At 45.7% G+C, this 14191-nt stretch overlaps 1 protein-coding gene across 2 annotated transcripts; it reads left to right on the top strand.

The window, feature by feature from the left end:
- Window positions 1-6: 6 nt before the first annotated feature.
- Window positions 7-12978, top strand: NIF3L1 (NGG1 interacting factor 3 like 1). 2 transcript variants are annotated; one of them, XM_068244028.1, is made up of 7 exons: window positions 7-178; window positions 2769-3218; window positions 5370-5523; window positions 7145-7271; window positions 9005-9143; window positions 10532-10615; window positions 12750-12978. In XM_068244028.1, exons 2-7 carry the CDS (start codon window positions 2789-2791, stop codon window positions 12932-12934), a joined length of 1119 nt encoding a protein of 372 aa, XP_068100129.1. In that variant the 5' UTR covers window positions 7-178; window positions 2769-2788; the 3' UTR covers window positions 12935-12978. The 2 variants fall into 2 exon arrangements, with proteins under 2 accessions (XP_068100129.1, XP_068100128.1); XM_068244027.1 differs by having other exon boundaries at window positions 2765-3218.
- The last annotated feature ends 1213 nt before the right edge of the window (window positions 12979-14191 follow it).

Below are 14191 nucleotides of genomic sequence, written 5' to 3'. Positions count from 1 at the left end.
CTGGGTGTAGCAACATGGTGTCCTGTCTATCTATCCTGCAGCCAGCAGAGGCCAGAGACGCCCAGCTAGCATGGCTGTGTGTGTGACATATAAGGGAGGGTGTAGCAAGATGGCCGCTTCCTGCTGAACACCACCTGAGAGGCTGAGCTCTGGGCAGGTTCTGAGAAGAGGAAAGAGGGTGACTGCATTCTATTCCTTACATTCACTATTGTGACTTTATTTATTTCAATTTTTAAGACTCATCAGCATGCTGTGGCACTACAACTCCCAGCAGTCCCACTTGTAAACTTTTATGTATACCAGAGGCAAGTCATAAGTCTGTGAGAAACTGTCCCATGATGCCTTAGCATGTGTGGAACTGCTGGTCTCTATATCATGTGTGGAATGCTGGGATCTGTAGTTCAGCAACAGCTGGAGTCATATGGGATCACTATTGTGGAGAAGTTGTTCAGCTCTTATTCATTATTATTTAAAATGTATATAGTGCTGACATCTTCCACAGCTCTTGAGTGGAACCTGAGGTGAGGGTGATATGGAGGCTCATATTTATTTCCTTCTAAACAAGGAGGTTGCCTGGCTGTCCTGCTGATCCTCTGCCTCTAATACTTTTAGCCATAGACCCTGAACAAGCATGCAGATCAGGTGCTCTGACTGGAACCTGACTAGATTAGCTACATGCTTGTGTCAGGTGTGTTTCAGACACTACTGCAGCCAAGGCGATCAGCAGGGCTGCCGAGCAACTGTTACTGTAAGGAAATACGTATTGCAGCTGTCATATACCTCTCACTTCAGGTGTTCTTTAATGTCATGTTTGTTACTTATGAATTATTAGTCTGCTGAAATTAGAATCAGTGGGCAGAACTGGAACATTGCTTAGGGGCAGTTTGATCTGAGAGCTACTGGTTAATTGTCAATTTTTTAAAAGGATAGACCCGGGGTAAACAAGATCTACTTATCTGGGGTTTCCTCCAGCCCCTGGCAGCCAATCTGTCCCTTGCCGTAGCTCTGCTCCCAGACATTGTCCTGGTGTCCCCTCCATTCCAGGCATCTTCTGCAAGCGCGTGGCCGTGCTGCTCGCACTCCCATGGTATGGAGCATTTTGTGTACTTCTGCGGGGAGCGCGTGCAGTAGATGCCGACCTAGCGAGGTCCCCGGAACACCCTCTGGGAGCAGAGCTGCAGCGAGGGACGTATCAGTTGCCAGGGGCTGGAGGAAGCCCCAGGTACTTAGATTTGTTTTTATTTTTTTTTACCCCGGATGTTTCCTTTAACCCTGTTTAGGTTCCAAGTTCAGCATCATTACTTATTTTTCTACAAGGCTAGGACCACACTTGCCTGTTTTGTGCACATTTTCTGCACAGAAAAACACCTTGAAATTGAGAGCTCATGTTAATTAACGGGCTGATTTACATCTGAATTACATCTTTCGTGCACAGAGGAAAAAAATTGGCATCCTGCAGCATTAGGGCTGGTTCACACTAGGAGCGCAAATAGCGATTGCAATTTTGCGGCATAAAATATAGCGTTTTTACCGCTATTTGCAATTCCTGCTCAGTAGACTGAGAATCACAATGCAATCACTCCCAATATGCTTATGCAAATCGCAAATTCTGCAGTGAGAATGATCCCATAGGGATACAGTAGTCACAGTTCTTTGTTGATCACTGGCGACCAGAAAAGTGCTGAACAGCGCCCCAGTGTGAACCAGACATAATTCTGCACATTGTGTGCGTTTTCTCTATCAATTTCCTTAGCTGCTGTGAAAAAATGTTCAAGTTTTTCTTGTCTTGACAGTTTTTAGCTCCATCTACACATTAGAAAAGATCTTCACAGATATCACAGTGACCAGATTGTATGCAGCTTAGAAACCAGCAGGAAGTACATTTGCCCATCCCAGTTTCTAGCTGTATGCAGTTTGCATTACATTTGTGACAAGACTATATACTGTGTACAGCACTGCGGAATGTGTCAGCGCTATATACATACTTAAATAAATACATTTGCATTCAGATCCGTGATCACCATCTACTATTGTATATAGGTAGTTGTCTACTACTGTTGTATACAGGTAGTCCCCGGTTAACACATGAGTTAGGCACTATAAGCATGTTCTTAACCTGAATCCGTCCATTAGTCGAAACACTGTGCCGTCTCTGTCCTCTGTACCTCCTCTGTGTTTCCAGTGTACCCCTCTATCACTTCTGTTACCTTCTCAGTGTTCTCCCCAGGCTCTTTTAGCCGGGTGCTCCACCCGGCTAGTTTTGGTGAGCACCCGGCTGTCATCGGCTCACCACCTCCTATGCTGTAAGCGGAGTTGCTCACAGAAGCACCGCCCCTGTATTCTATCATCTTGCCGCACCCGGCTGAAATTCTGGGGAGAACACTGCTTCTGCATTCAGCATCTACCTCTGTACCCCACTGTGTTACCTCTGTTCCTCTCTGCCTTCAGTCTCCCCATCTTTGCCATCCCTGTCACCTGTGCCTCCACTATGTGCTTCTGCTTCCACTGTGTCCTTCTGTACCCGTTTCCTCAATGTCGCCCTCTGTACCACCTCTGGCCCCCCACTGTGTCACCTCTGCCCCTCTGTGCTTTCAGTGTAATGTAACAAAGTGTAATTTTGCCAGTTAAAAAAGAAAAAAATCAAATTTCTCAAAAACTACAAGATCTTTTTGATTTTTTTTTTCACTTTCTCCCACAGAATCACATTTGCAAGTTTGTTTTTTAGTCAGATGTACTTACTTTTGGGTTTTTCATTTTCCCTCAGACAGGCTCCTCCCCCTCGCTGTGAATGCTGGGTAGTCCCCAGCTGAAGCGGTTTCTGGTTTCCTATTCCCTCAGCCATTGGTCCCCTGCCCGGTACATGATGGATCTCCAGACCGTGGTCTCACACATCAACTCCTTGTGCCCCCCTGCCCTGGCTTCCAGCTGGGATAACGTTGGACTGTTGGTGGAGCCCAGCCCCCCTCATAAGGTCCGGAAGCTTCTGCTGACCAATGACCTGACGGAGGATGTGATGGAGGAAGCTGTAAAGATGCACACAGACATGATCCTGTCCTACCATCCTCCCATCTTCAAGCCCTTGAAGCGCCTGACGGCCGAGAACTGGAAGGAGAGGCTTGTGGTGAAAGCCATAGAGAGCCGGATGGCCATATATTCCCCGCACACGGCTTGGGACGCGCTGCACACGGGCGTGAATGTCTGGTTGGGAAAAGCGCTGGGTGAGTGGCTGCTGTATGTACCTTTCACTGGGGCAAAGTCTCATCAGCCCACGGTAACTTTTAGGCGGGAAGCACACTTGTTTGAATTGCATGTGTTTTGCTGCATAGCGGAAAATTCATGCAAAATCTCATCCAATGAGTCTTAGTGCCGCACCAAATATTGCATTTGTGTGTTTTGCAAGGGATGATTTAAAGCGGATTTGTCAGCCACAAAATCATATTCTATTTACCAGGTGCACTGTGTTAATTATGTAGTCTGCATGCAGTCTGCATTTCAAGCATTCCAATATAATCATAAATGTTTCTGCTGTAATGAATCTTCTCAGTCAGCCTGACTCTTTGTTTGGTACATTGCTGGGGAGAGGGAATCTTGTTATCTCTCCTCCCACATTCCTGCTCCTCACTGATTGGCTGAGGGCAGTTCAGTGTGACATGAGGCTGAGGAGGGTAATACACCTACCCCCTCTGCAGAAGCTGCTGAAATACAATCTGTGCTGTGCTCACATGTGTTTACAAAGCAAGCAAGAAATGACCGTGCATTTTCTAGGAGGAAAAAAAAAAGGAGTAAGGCCGGGAACTCACTAGCACCGTTTTACTAAACCTTTTCTGAGTGCTTTGTGATTTGAAAAGCTCTTACTAATGTAATGCTATGGGTGTGACCCCACTTGAGGGATGTGATATTTAAAAAAAAAAAATCCCCCATAGCATTGCATTTGCAAGAGCTTTACAAATTACTAGAGCTTAGAATGTGCTGCTAGTGGGTTCCAGGTATAACAGAGGAAATTACATCAGGATTGGCCTGGCTATCCTGCTGATCCTCTGCCTCTAATACATTTAGCCATAGACCCTGAACAAGCATGCAGCAGATCAGTTGTTTGACTGAAGTTGGACTGGTGTGTGATTCAGCCACTTATGCAGCCAGAGAGATGAGCAGAACTGCCAGGCGACTAGTATTGATTGAAAGGAAATATGGCAGCCTCCATATACTGCTCACTTCAGGTGTACTTAAAACAACAGATACAAAATTGCCTCCCAAGAGAAAAATATGGAATTAAATAAAGGCCCCTGAAGCCAGAAGAGTTTTACAAATACCGTACTAGAAGCTAACAGAAGATCCATTCACACCCACTTAGTGGTGTAACCACAGAAAGCGGACCTGAACTCAGAACTTCTTCTCTGCTTTAACAGATAAGAAACAGCATAATAGCCTTTAAAGAAAAACATTTCTTTGTTACAGCTGATACAAATCCTGCAATACATGTGCAGTGTGTCTACTTCCTGCCTTTCATGAAAGCAGACATACGGTTAACATCACGTGTTTACAAATTAGCTGCTCTGCAGAGGCAGCCAGCTGACACAGCTGAGATATCAAATTACAGAACATAATAGGTGCATTTCTCCATTTTCCTTCTGTCCTGTGCAAGAGTTCAGGCCCACTTAAAGGAATACTATCGATACCCAAGTGTTCTAAAATGACAATGTACAAATAATGTCTAAGTAGCTGTGTAAACATTTTACTACTTTTCATGTTAAATATCAGAGGCAAAAGCTGTAATTTATTGAGGGTAGGATTTAGCTATATTGGGACAAATCAATTGCAGAAGGGGTGTCTGCTTCAATGCACAGCCAGAGTTGCATGTCAGACTGCAGAAAGCAAATATCAAACATATCAAACTCTGAAAGCAAAAACAGTATGAAAAGCTGTGACAATTAGTTACATTTCCTCTGCTCTCTTCAGACAGGTCAGTCAGAAACACAAGACACAGGAGCTGTAGCTGTTGGGAGCTCTCTTCTCTGTCACACACAGAGCTACACATAACTGATCAAGTGTGAGGGGAATTTCCCCTCTCCTCATGGCTCAGTCAGCTGTCAGTTTTGTCAGTAAAGTTTGAAAGTATTTTGCTAACAGTAAACAAAGAAGTTGCTACTAAAATGTATACACCAGTACTTAGCAGCACTTCCCAAAACAATTCCTGTATCAATTGAAAAAAATATGTGAATCGATAGTATTCCTTTAAGCATTTACCACCCATTTTACTTATAAGTGCTATTTTATTTCATGCGACCTGTATATAAATCTGTGTGTTATTTACTGCCCATTTGATTCTGGCATTTTATTACAAAGTCCTTGTTTTATCTGTTTTCCCACAGGCCCCAGCGTCTCCGTACCGATCCAGGTCTCCACTGTGCTGGATTCCCCCAGCAAATACCAGCACCTCCTGCAGTTCAATAGCGGCATCCCCCAGAACCTCCTGAGCAGACTGAAGTCTGTGGACGGGACCAGCGTGCGCACCGTCCCCCTCCTGTAACTAACATCACTTCCTGCATATCCAATGTCACATGATTGCTTTATAGCGGGTCTCCAGAACAGCCAGTCATATTTGAAGCCAAAGTACAAGCAAGCCTGGTTCAAGCCCCCCCCCCCTCAAAGTCAGCCCCCAGGGCCCTTGCACAATGTGTTGCTGCATTGTAACTCACCTGTCCAGGTATTCTGCTCCACCCCCATGCTCCATTTTGCCTGCCTCTTCTGCATTCGGAGCATGTTATGTGTAAATAAGAGGCAGGCAGTGGTGCTGAAGACAAACCAGGGACAGAGCAGAACGCCTGAACAGGTGAGTTACATAACAGCCACTTATCATGCAGGGGACTCTTGAGAAGTCGGGGGGGGGGGGGGGGGGCAGCAGTGCAGGCTGCCCGGCAGCACCAGCCCTGAGTATAAGCACAGTATAATGCCTTCTGCAACAATTTAAAGATCCTCTGTAGCCCCCAGCTGCCTGCTTACGTGTTCTACATGGCCATCTGAGAAATGGGGTGAGGGGGGCATTTGAGACAATCACTGTTGCCTGCAGGAACCGGGACTTGATCCCTGGGACAACTGTTCAGTACCGAGTGCCCTACAGGTGCATCATTAGCTTGCAGGTGTTCTGTTGCTATGGAAAGGGGAAGAGGGACACAAGTACAGCACACAAGCGGAGCGGCTTTGAGAGGGAGGAGAACCATGCGCTCTGCCAGGAGAGAATCTTTAAAGTGTACCTGAAAAAAAAATGCCCCCTGGGGGGTACTTGCCTTGGGAGGGGGAAGCCTCTGGATCCTAAAGAGGCTTCCTCCTCAGCAGTAGAGGGGATCCAGTGCTGACTTCCATGAAGATCTCCTTCTCTGGCGCTTGTCGGCATGCGCACTAGCGTCTTGTGCTCCAGAGGAAATGGCCAAGTGCGATCCGGTCTGCTTTACTGTGCAGGCGCAGCGGACCAGATCGGACTCTATTTCCCCCGGAGCTCAAGCGGTAAGCTGCTAGTGCACATGTGTGCACCGGCCACTTGTTTTTTTTTGTTTTTTTTTTCAGGGGCTGCCAGTGCTCCACTCTCCTTGCTTTCAGGGTAGAATGATGGGGCTGAGCCAAACAACAGAGCTACCCACAGAGCCTGCTGTTATAAGGGATTTCGGGTCCCACATGCATAATATCAAAACTGTAATTTTTGCCGCAGAGGGGAAGAATGAAAAACAAAATGGGTAAAATGTTACATATGGGATTTATGTTTATTAAATTACCAAATGGTATGCTAATGCCCCGTACACACACTTCGATTGTGTAAATGGTCACTACCCATCACCGCCCTGCAAGCGATCCACCAGTTGGATCACCTTGGCCGAGCAATGGCAGATACCTTTGTACCGCCCCTCGCCCCGCCCCTAACCATCTCTGCACAGTTCCATCGGCCCCCTGCAAGCCCCTCCCCAGAATGCATTATCAGCTGTACAGCTGACTCCTTGTCTGTACAGCTCTTAGGGATTGGGTTCCGATTCCCGACTGGCAGCATCACTCCACCGTGTGTCTGGGCCTTTAGATCTATGCCTGGAAACGGACCTCTGGCAAGGCCTTATTGTTAAAGCTATGTGACATCCTGTACATCTCATGCCTCTTCCAGGAACGATAAGCAAGGCGGGTCCCTCCTACAGATTCTCTGCACCAAGAAGGCTCTGACGGATGCGATGACCGTTCTGCTGGACAATATGGCCGTCTTTCATTCTGTAGAACTTCTTGCACTGCAGAAGGTGAGCTTTCTGCTTATCAGTCAATACCTAACCGTATCTTTTTACCATTTTTCTCCTTATGGAATGGATGAGCCTGACCAACCCAGGGGAGAGTAGCAGAAACCGGTATGGATAAGCCTGACCAACCCAGGGGAGAGTAGCAGAAACCGGTATGGATGAGCCTGGCTCGTCCAGGGAAGAGTAGCTGAAACTGGTATGGATGAGCCAGACTCGTCCAGGGAAGAGTAGCTGAAACCGGTATGGATGAGCCAGACTCTCCCAGGGAAGAGTAGCTGAAACCGGTATGGATGAGTCTGACTCTCCCAGGGAAGAGTAGCTGAAACCGGTATGGATGAGCCTGACTCGCCCAGGGAAGAGTAGCTGAAACCGGTATGGATGAGCCTGACTCGTGCAGGGAAGAGTAGCTGAAACCGGTATGGATGAGCCTGACTCGTCCAGGGAAGAGTAGCTGAAACCGGTATGGATGAGTCTGACTCTCCCAGGGAAGAGTAGCTGAAACCGGTATGGATGAGCCTGACTCGTCCAGGGAAGAGTAGCTGAAACCGGTATGGATGAGCCTGACTCTCCCAGGGAAGAGTTGCTGAAACCGGTATGGATGAGCCTGACTCGTCCAGGAAAGAGTAGCTGAAACCGGTATGGATGAGCCTGACTCGTCCAGGGAAGAGTAGCTGAAACCGGTATGGATGAGCCTGACTCGTCCAGGGAAGGGTAGCTGAAACCGGTATGGATGAGCCTGACTCGTCCAGGGAAGGGTAGCTGAAACCGAGTCAGACTCGTCCAGAAGTTCTAAGGCAGGGTTCCATTTGTACATTTTTCACATTAACATTTGTGTTCGTATCAGGTCTGTGGAGTTAGAGTCTGGTGGTTTCATAAACTGAGGAGTCGGATGACTTTTGTACCAACTTCACAGCCCTGGTTCGCATGCAAATTTTCCTATGCTCTGGAAACCTGCATGTGCAGGAATGCATCTAAAAAACTGCACATTTTCTGTCAAAATGCTTAAAGTGAACCAGAGACGAAGCACTCTCATGTATTTTACCATATACATCAGTGGGAACATTAGAGAAAACACCTACCCTGCTCTCTGTTTCATCCTTCACTGCTCAATCTGCTTGTTAGCAGCACTGATAAAAGCTCTAACTGAGCATTCAGCCTGGCTTTGCTCAGGAATCATTATAGCTGAGTCTGTCTTCTCTGATGTCTATTCAAGCTCAAGCCTGCCCCCTTCTGGCTGTGCTTTCCTGTTCTGTATACTTGCAGCATCACCGAGAGCTGTGATGAGATGGGAGGAGCTGCTGGTGCCGAGGAAGGAGCTATGCCTGTGTCTCCTAATGTAAGGGTATATTGAAACATGTTCTTGTTTTTTTTAATCTATATTTGTTAGTCATAAGACGTTTTTAGAAATGATGTTTTCATTTTGCACACAGCCCACTAAATATGCTTTTCTGATAAACTGTGTGTTGCCTGAAGTTTTAGTAAAAAAAAAAAAAAAAAAAAAACACAAAAAAGTCACACCAGAGTGGGGAAAATACCAGATATAGTATTTATTTTGTAAAATCTATCGGGGGATATGTTTATTTTGTGCCAAAGTGTTCATCTCTGGTTTCCTTTAAGAGAGGAAAAATTGTGCCCTGGAAGAAAAACAAAACGTTCATCTCATCATGTCACTTCTGGTACATTTGAAGCACACTTGGTTATGAGTACACTAACCCTTTTTAAACTTCTGTTCGCAGCTCCCTCTGCCGGATACGGGGATGGGCCGCCTCTGCACCATCACCAAACCGGTGACTATTGCCGAGGCTGTAGGGATGGTCAAAAAACACCTGGGAATAAGCCACGTCCGCCTGGCGCTTGGGAGGGGCAAGACTATGGGTGAGCACTTACACTGTACTGTGGTTTTCTCTGCAGGCCACTGTTAATCTTTAATTTATTTTTATTTTTTTTTACTACTAATTGATTGGTCCTCTGAGCTGAGACCCCTGGGAAATGCAAGGAATACTGTATATCTGAAATTGATTTTTTTTCTAAATGGATTGAATTACTGTTTATACTCGCATATAAGCCGACCCACGTATAAGCCGAGGTACCCACTTTTCCTTCTGAAACCAGGAAGAAGTGATTGACTTGCATATAAGCCCCCTCCCCAGTATAGCTCCCCTTTCACAGTATCTAGATGTGCCCCCAGTACAAGTTATTCCTTCTCCCCATAGCCAGATGTGCCCCAAGAATGATACAGCTGTGTCTCAAGGCCCCATTAGATGGCGTCATAGATATGAGTCAGAGAATGCCACACAGGAAGAATCCCTGATCAGTGCACCGCTGACACACGGCTTGCACGCTCCGCTCCACAAGACAGGAGACACAGGTACTCTTCAGCAGCGCACTCTGCACACCATGTTGCAGGGGATGGGGGCACGGACACAGCAGGGAGCCAGCTGACAAGAGCAGGATCACTAATGCGCAATCCTTACGCTCCTCTTCCAGTAACTAAACCCGCTCCAGCATCTGTTCTGCTCAACTGACTCGCATATATGCTGACAGGGGAACTTGTCAGCACATTTTTTTTGTTCTGAAAAATTAGGCTTATATGCGAATATATAAGGTAATGTACCGTATTCAGTTCATAGCTTATGGTTGAAAACACTATTAAGGTATCCTGTTGGAATGTCTGACATTGGAATTTTCCAGTGAAGGTCAAATGTCGGACGTAGTAAAATGGCTGCTGTTAGGAGGCGCTGGTGCCAAATAAAATCTGGCACACCGCCAGCCCCTTTGGATCAAATTCGCAGCCGGCCCCATCCGCTGGGCCACATAATGTAGATATGATGTGGGCGCGCTTGGGCCCATGACTAGGGGTGTCGTTGCCAGATCTAGTCCGGGTCAACCTATGTGGATCCATTTCAGACACTTTGATCCTCTCTGGCACCGTGCTGTGCAGTGTATTCATGGAGTTACACTGGCACGTGAGCAGCAGGGGTGGAGCTACAGCATGCGAGCTGGCGCTGCCCTGTCCCCTGATGCCAGTTCACCCCCTTGCTCTAGCGCGAAGGATCCCTGCTGCACTTGTTTTTTCAATTATCCACATAGTCCTCCACCCCCCCCCCCCCCCCTTCTTCCCATCTTGTGGGAAAGTGCTTGCAAGGACGTGGGTGATTTGAAAGGGCTACATTCATCTAAATGTGTCTCCAATGTTTTGCCTCTTTAGTATGTCCCTGTGACTGTGTAAGTAAGTGCTGGACCTGTCTCTTGCCTGTTTGCAGAATCCCAGGTTAGCGTGGTCGGCGTGTGCGCTGGATCCGGGAGCAGCATCCTCAATGGAGTCCCAGCAGACCTCTACCTCACAGGTGACGTCACAAATCATTATATCTTTATTATCAAGCTGTCATTCTTCTCAAATCACTGCAAGCAGATGTACTTCAAACAAGAGATAAAATGCAGCTTTTGCACATAAAAGCGGACCTGAACACAGAACTTCCTCTCTGCTCTAGAATGATCTTTGCCTGAGGCGGTCTTTATCAGCCACCCCTGGCCGAGTTTACTTTATCTTTACTTTCCTGGGGCTTCTTCCAGCTTTTTTTCCGGGCCCCAGGTAAGTAAAGATAGATTTAACTCTTCACCTTATATGTCCTTTAACTAGTTTAGCCTTTTGGACGTAGCTGCTACGTCCAAAAGGCTGATGTTGCGCGCTCCTGCAGCCGCCGCCCATTAGCCCGGAGATCAATGAATGGGAACGCAGTTCCCATTCATGGATCTAAGTCCCCGTTAGAAAGAACGACGGCTTCTATAAGAAGCCGCAACCTTTCTGAAGTAAAAAAGAAAAATTCACGTCCTTCCTTCACTTCCTGTAAGCGTGATCACTTGCTTACAGGATTAAAAAGACTAAATCTACATACAATTTTTTTTTCTTTTTTTTTCTTTTTTTTTTTTAATAAACAGACATACAATTACATTTATAAATCAACTGTTTACCTCCCACACTTTCCCAAAAAATACCCAAGTAAAATTTGTAATAAAAAAAAAAAAAATTACAATTCAATTTAAAGGAGGCTTAGATGCTTTCCTTGCGTTGAAAGACCACCATAGCTATAATTATTAGGTAATGCCCAGTGGTGTTGATCCAGGGAGTTTATCTGATTGCCATCTGGAGTCGGGAAGAAATGTAAAAAAATATAGTTACCTAAATATCTGAACTTTTTTTTAATATGCGTGTCAAGAGGGTATATTACTATTATTTTTGTTTTGTTTTAAAGTGAATGTTTACCACTTTAAAAATAAAAGTCAGATAATCACCTAAGGAGAGGGAAGGCTCGGTCCTAATGAGCCTTCCCTCTCCTCTCCCGGTGCCCGGTCCCGCGCAGGATCCCCCGTAGCAGTATTCGACCAGTTCGGTCAAATACTGCCACTTCCGCCACAGAAGGGAGGTTTCGGAGGCCTTCGGGAGCACTCGGGCTCCCGAAGACGGGCCGCTCCATACTACACATGCGCGAGCGCCCTCTATGACGCACTCGCGTGTGCGTAGTATGGAGCTCCCCGAAGACCTCCGAAGTCCCTGCGGCGGCGGACGTGAACGGGGGAGCCAGCGCAGCACCGGGAGAGGAGAGGGAAGGCTCATTATTACCGAGCCTTCCCTTTCATTAGGTGAGTATCTGACTTTTTTTATTTTTAAAGTGGTACCCATTGGTTTTAATTATAAGCTTGTAAATAGTGATGGACGCAAAACTGATAAAATGCATCTTTTATTTCCAAATAAAATATTGGAACCATGCATTGTGATAGGGACATAATTTAAACAGTATAATAACCGGGTCAAATGGGCAAATAAAATATGTGGCTTTTAATTATGGTAGCATGTATTATTTTAAAGCTATAATGGCCGAATACTGAAAAATAATGAATTTTTTTCCATTTTTTTTTTATCCTTAATATTCCCGTTAAAATGCATTTAGAAAAAAAAAGAGAGAAATTAAAAAAAAAAAAAAAATTCTACCTACCCGGGGCTTCCTCCAGCCCCTGACAGCCGATCTGTACCTTGCCGTAGCTCCAGGGTCCCCTCCGTTGCATCTTCTGTGTGAGCGCGTGGCCCTACCACTCGTGATCACCCTCACGTGGCCTGGAGCATTCTGTGCAAGTGCAGAACTACTGTTCCTGCGCAGATCGCTCCCGGCCACGCGCAGGTGCAGAAGATCCTGATCTGGAGAGGCTGGCATCTGCAATGGAGGGGACACTGGAGCTGCAGCGAGGGGACATATTGGCTGCGAGGGGCTGGAGTAAACCCCAGGTAAGTAGAACTTGTTTGGTTTTTTTTTATCCTCAGATGTGTCCTTTAATAGAGACAAGGGCTTTAGTTATTGCCAAACCACATACTGTAGCCATAGTTTTCATCACATTTCTTGAGAAAGTTGCTTACTTTGAAAGATAACATGTAATGTTCTATGTAAAGTCTTGTACTAGAGTGAAGCATTGTATATGTCTCTGCAGGTGAAATGTCTCACCACGAGGTGCTGGACGCGGTGTCGGAGGGCCACACGGTCATCCTGTGTGAGCACAGTAACTCGGAGCGGGGTTTCCTGAAGGAGATGCAGGGGCAGATATCTCAGAAGCTGCGGGGGGAGGTGGAGGTTGTGGTGTCTCAGGCAGACCGGGAGCCTTTGCAGGTGGCGTGATAATACGAGGACCATCTACATGAAAATAAACAACCATTTCCTGACTCTCTGTGCTTTTTATTACTTGCAACCTACATTACCTTTTCCAGTTTTTTTGTTTTTTTTTAATTTTTTTTTTATTTCATATCATCTTTGGTAGACCTAAAGCTCATTTCAAAGTGTGACCACATAATGTAAAGCAAAAAAAAAAAAAATGATTTTACTGAACAATTCACAAAGGTGGTTACGATTTCTACGGTAGTAAGGTAAACTACTGACTTTTGAGGTAAATGTCTCATTAGAGAGAACCTGAGACAGCATCAAAAAAAGAAAAAGAAAATGCCCACGACTCTGGAGTCACAACGCTGCAGATCAGTTCTGTGCTCTTTTCACAGAGCACACAGCACTGAGAGGAGAGAAAGGGGGCGGGGAGAGGTGGAGGAGAGCCAGTAAGATAGCTTAAGAGGCGGGGAAGGGATGTTACGCAGGAGTGCCTCTCCTCCTGCTAAGGACTTCCCTTACCCATTAATCTACAGGCAAGCTGCTTGTCGGTAGATTTGGGTGTTGCTAGCGGGGCGCAGGGGGGGCTAAGAGTGGCACGGAGGGGACACAGGCATATCCTGGACATGTCTCTGTGTCCCATTTTTTGTTATGTGTAGATTCCGCCTCAGGTACACATTAATTCCAGTTCACACAGCATAGAACTTGCAGTAAAACAATGTTCTGCATTTTACTTCCAGCCAAAACTGTTGGCAACTAACAAATAGCCATTTGTACAGTTATAGGATTATTTAGGAAAATATGGTGTGCAATTTTTTTTTTTCTTGCAATTCAAATGAGCGTTATTCCAGCCTAATTCTGAATGACTTAGGGCATGAGGTAAACGACTTTGGTAAATCGTCCACAAACTGCATGAACATTCACAAACTATTGCCACGTGTCAAAACTTTTAATACTTAGAAATGGTATTTGTTTCTGTTGTTGTTTTAACCACAGGAAGTAATTCACTTCACAATAACATTTTTACCAAACAGGTTTTAGGCCTGGAACCCAATACAAATCGCTGGCGTTTTTAAAGTAGCATTTTGTAAGCAATTTCATGAGCGTTTTCCAGCGATTTTTTTGGGAGCGATTTTAAAAAGTGTAAGCTTTTTGGCAGCGATTCTGATAGCGATTTGCGATTTTAATTCTGGTTGGTGCTTTCAAATTATTATAATTTTTTTTTACAGTTTGCAGTAATTTAAATCGCCATGTGTAGCGCTTCATGAGTGATTTGCC

The sequence above is a fragment of the Hyperolius riggenbachi genome, chromosome 7 (genome assembly GCF_040937935.1).
Source record: "Hyperolius riggenbachi isolate aHypRig1 chromosome 7, aHypRig1.pri, whole genome shotgun sequence".
Classification (NCBI taxonomy): Eukaryota; Metazoa; Chordata; class Amphibia; order Anura; family Hyperoliidae; genus Hyperolius; species Hyperolius riggenbachi.
Note: the sequence above shows the minus strand (reverse complement) of the source record. Positions and strands in the feature narration are given on the sequence as shown.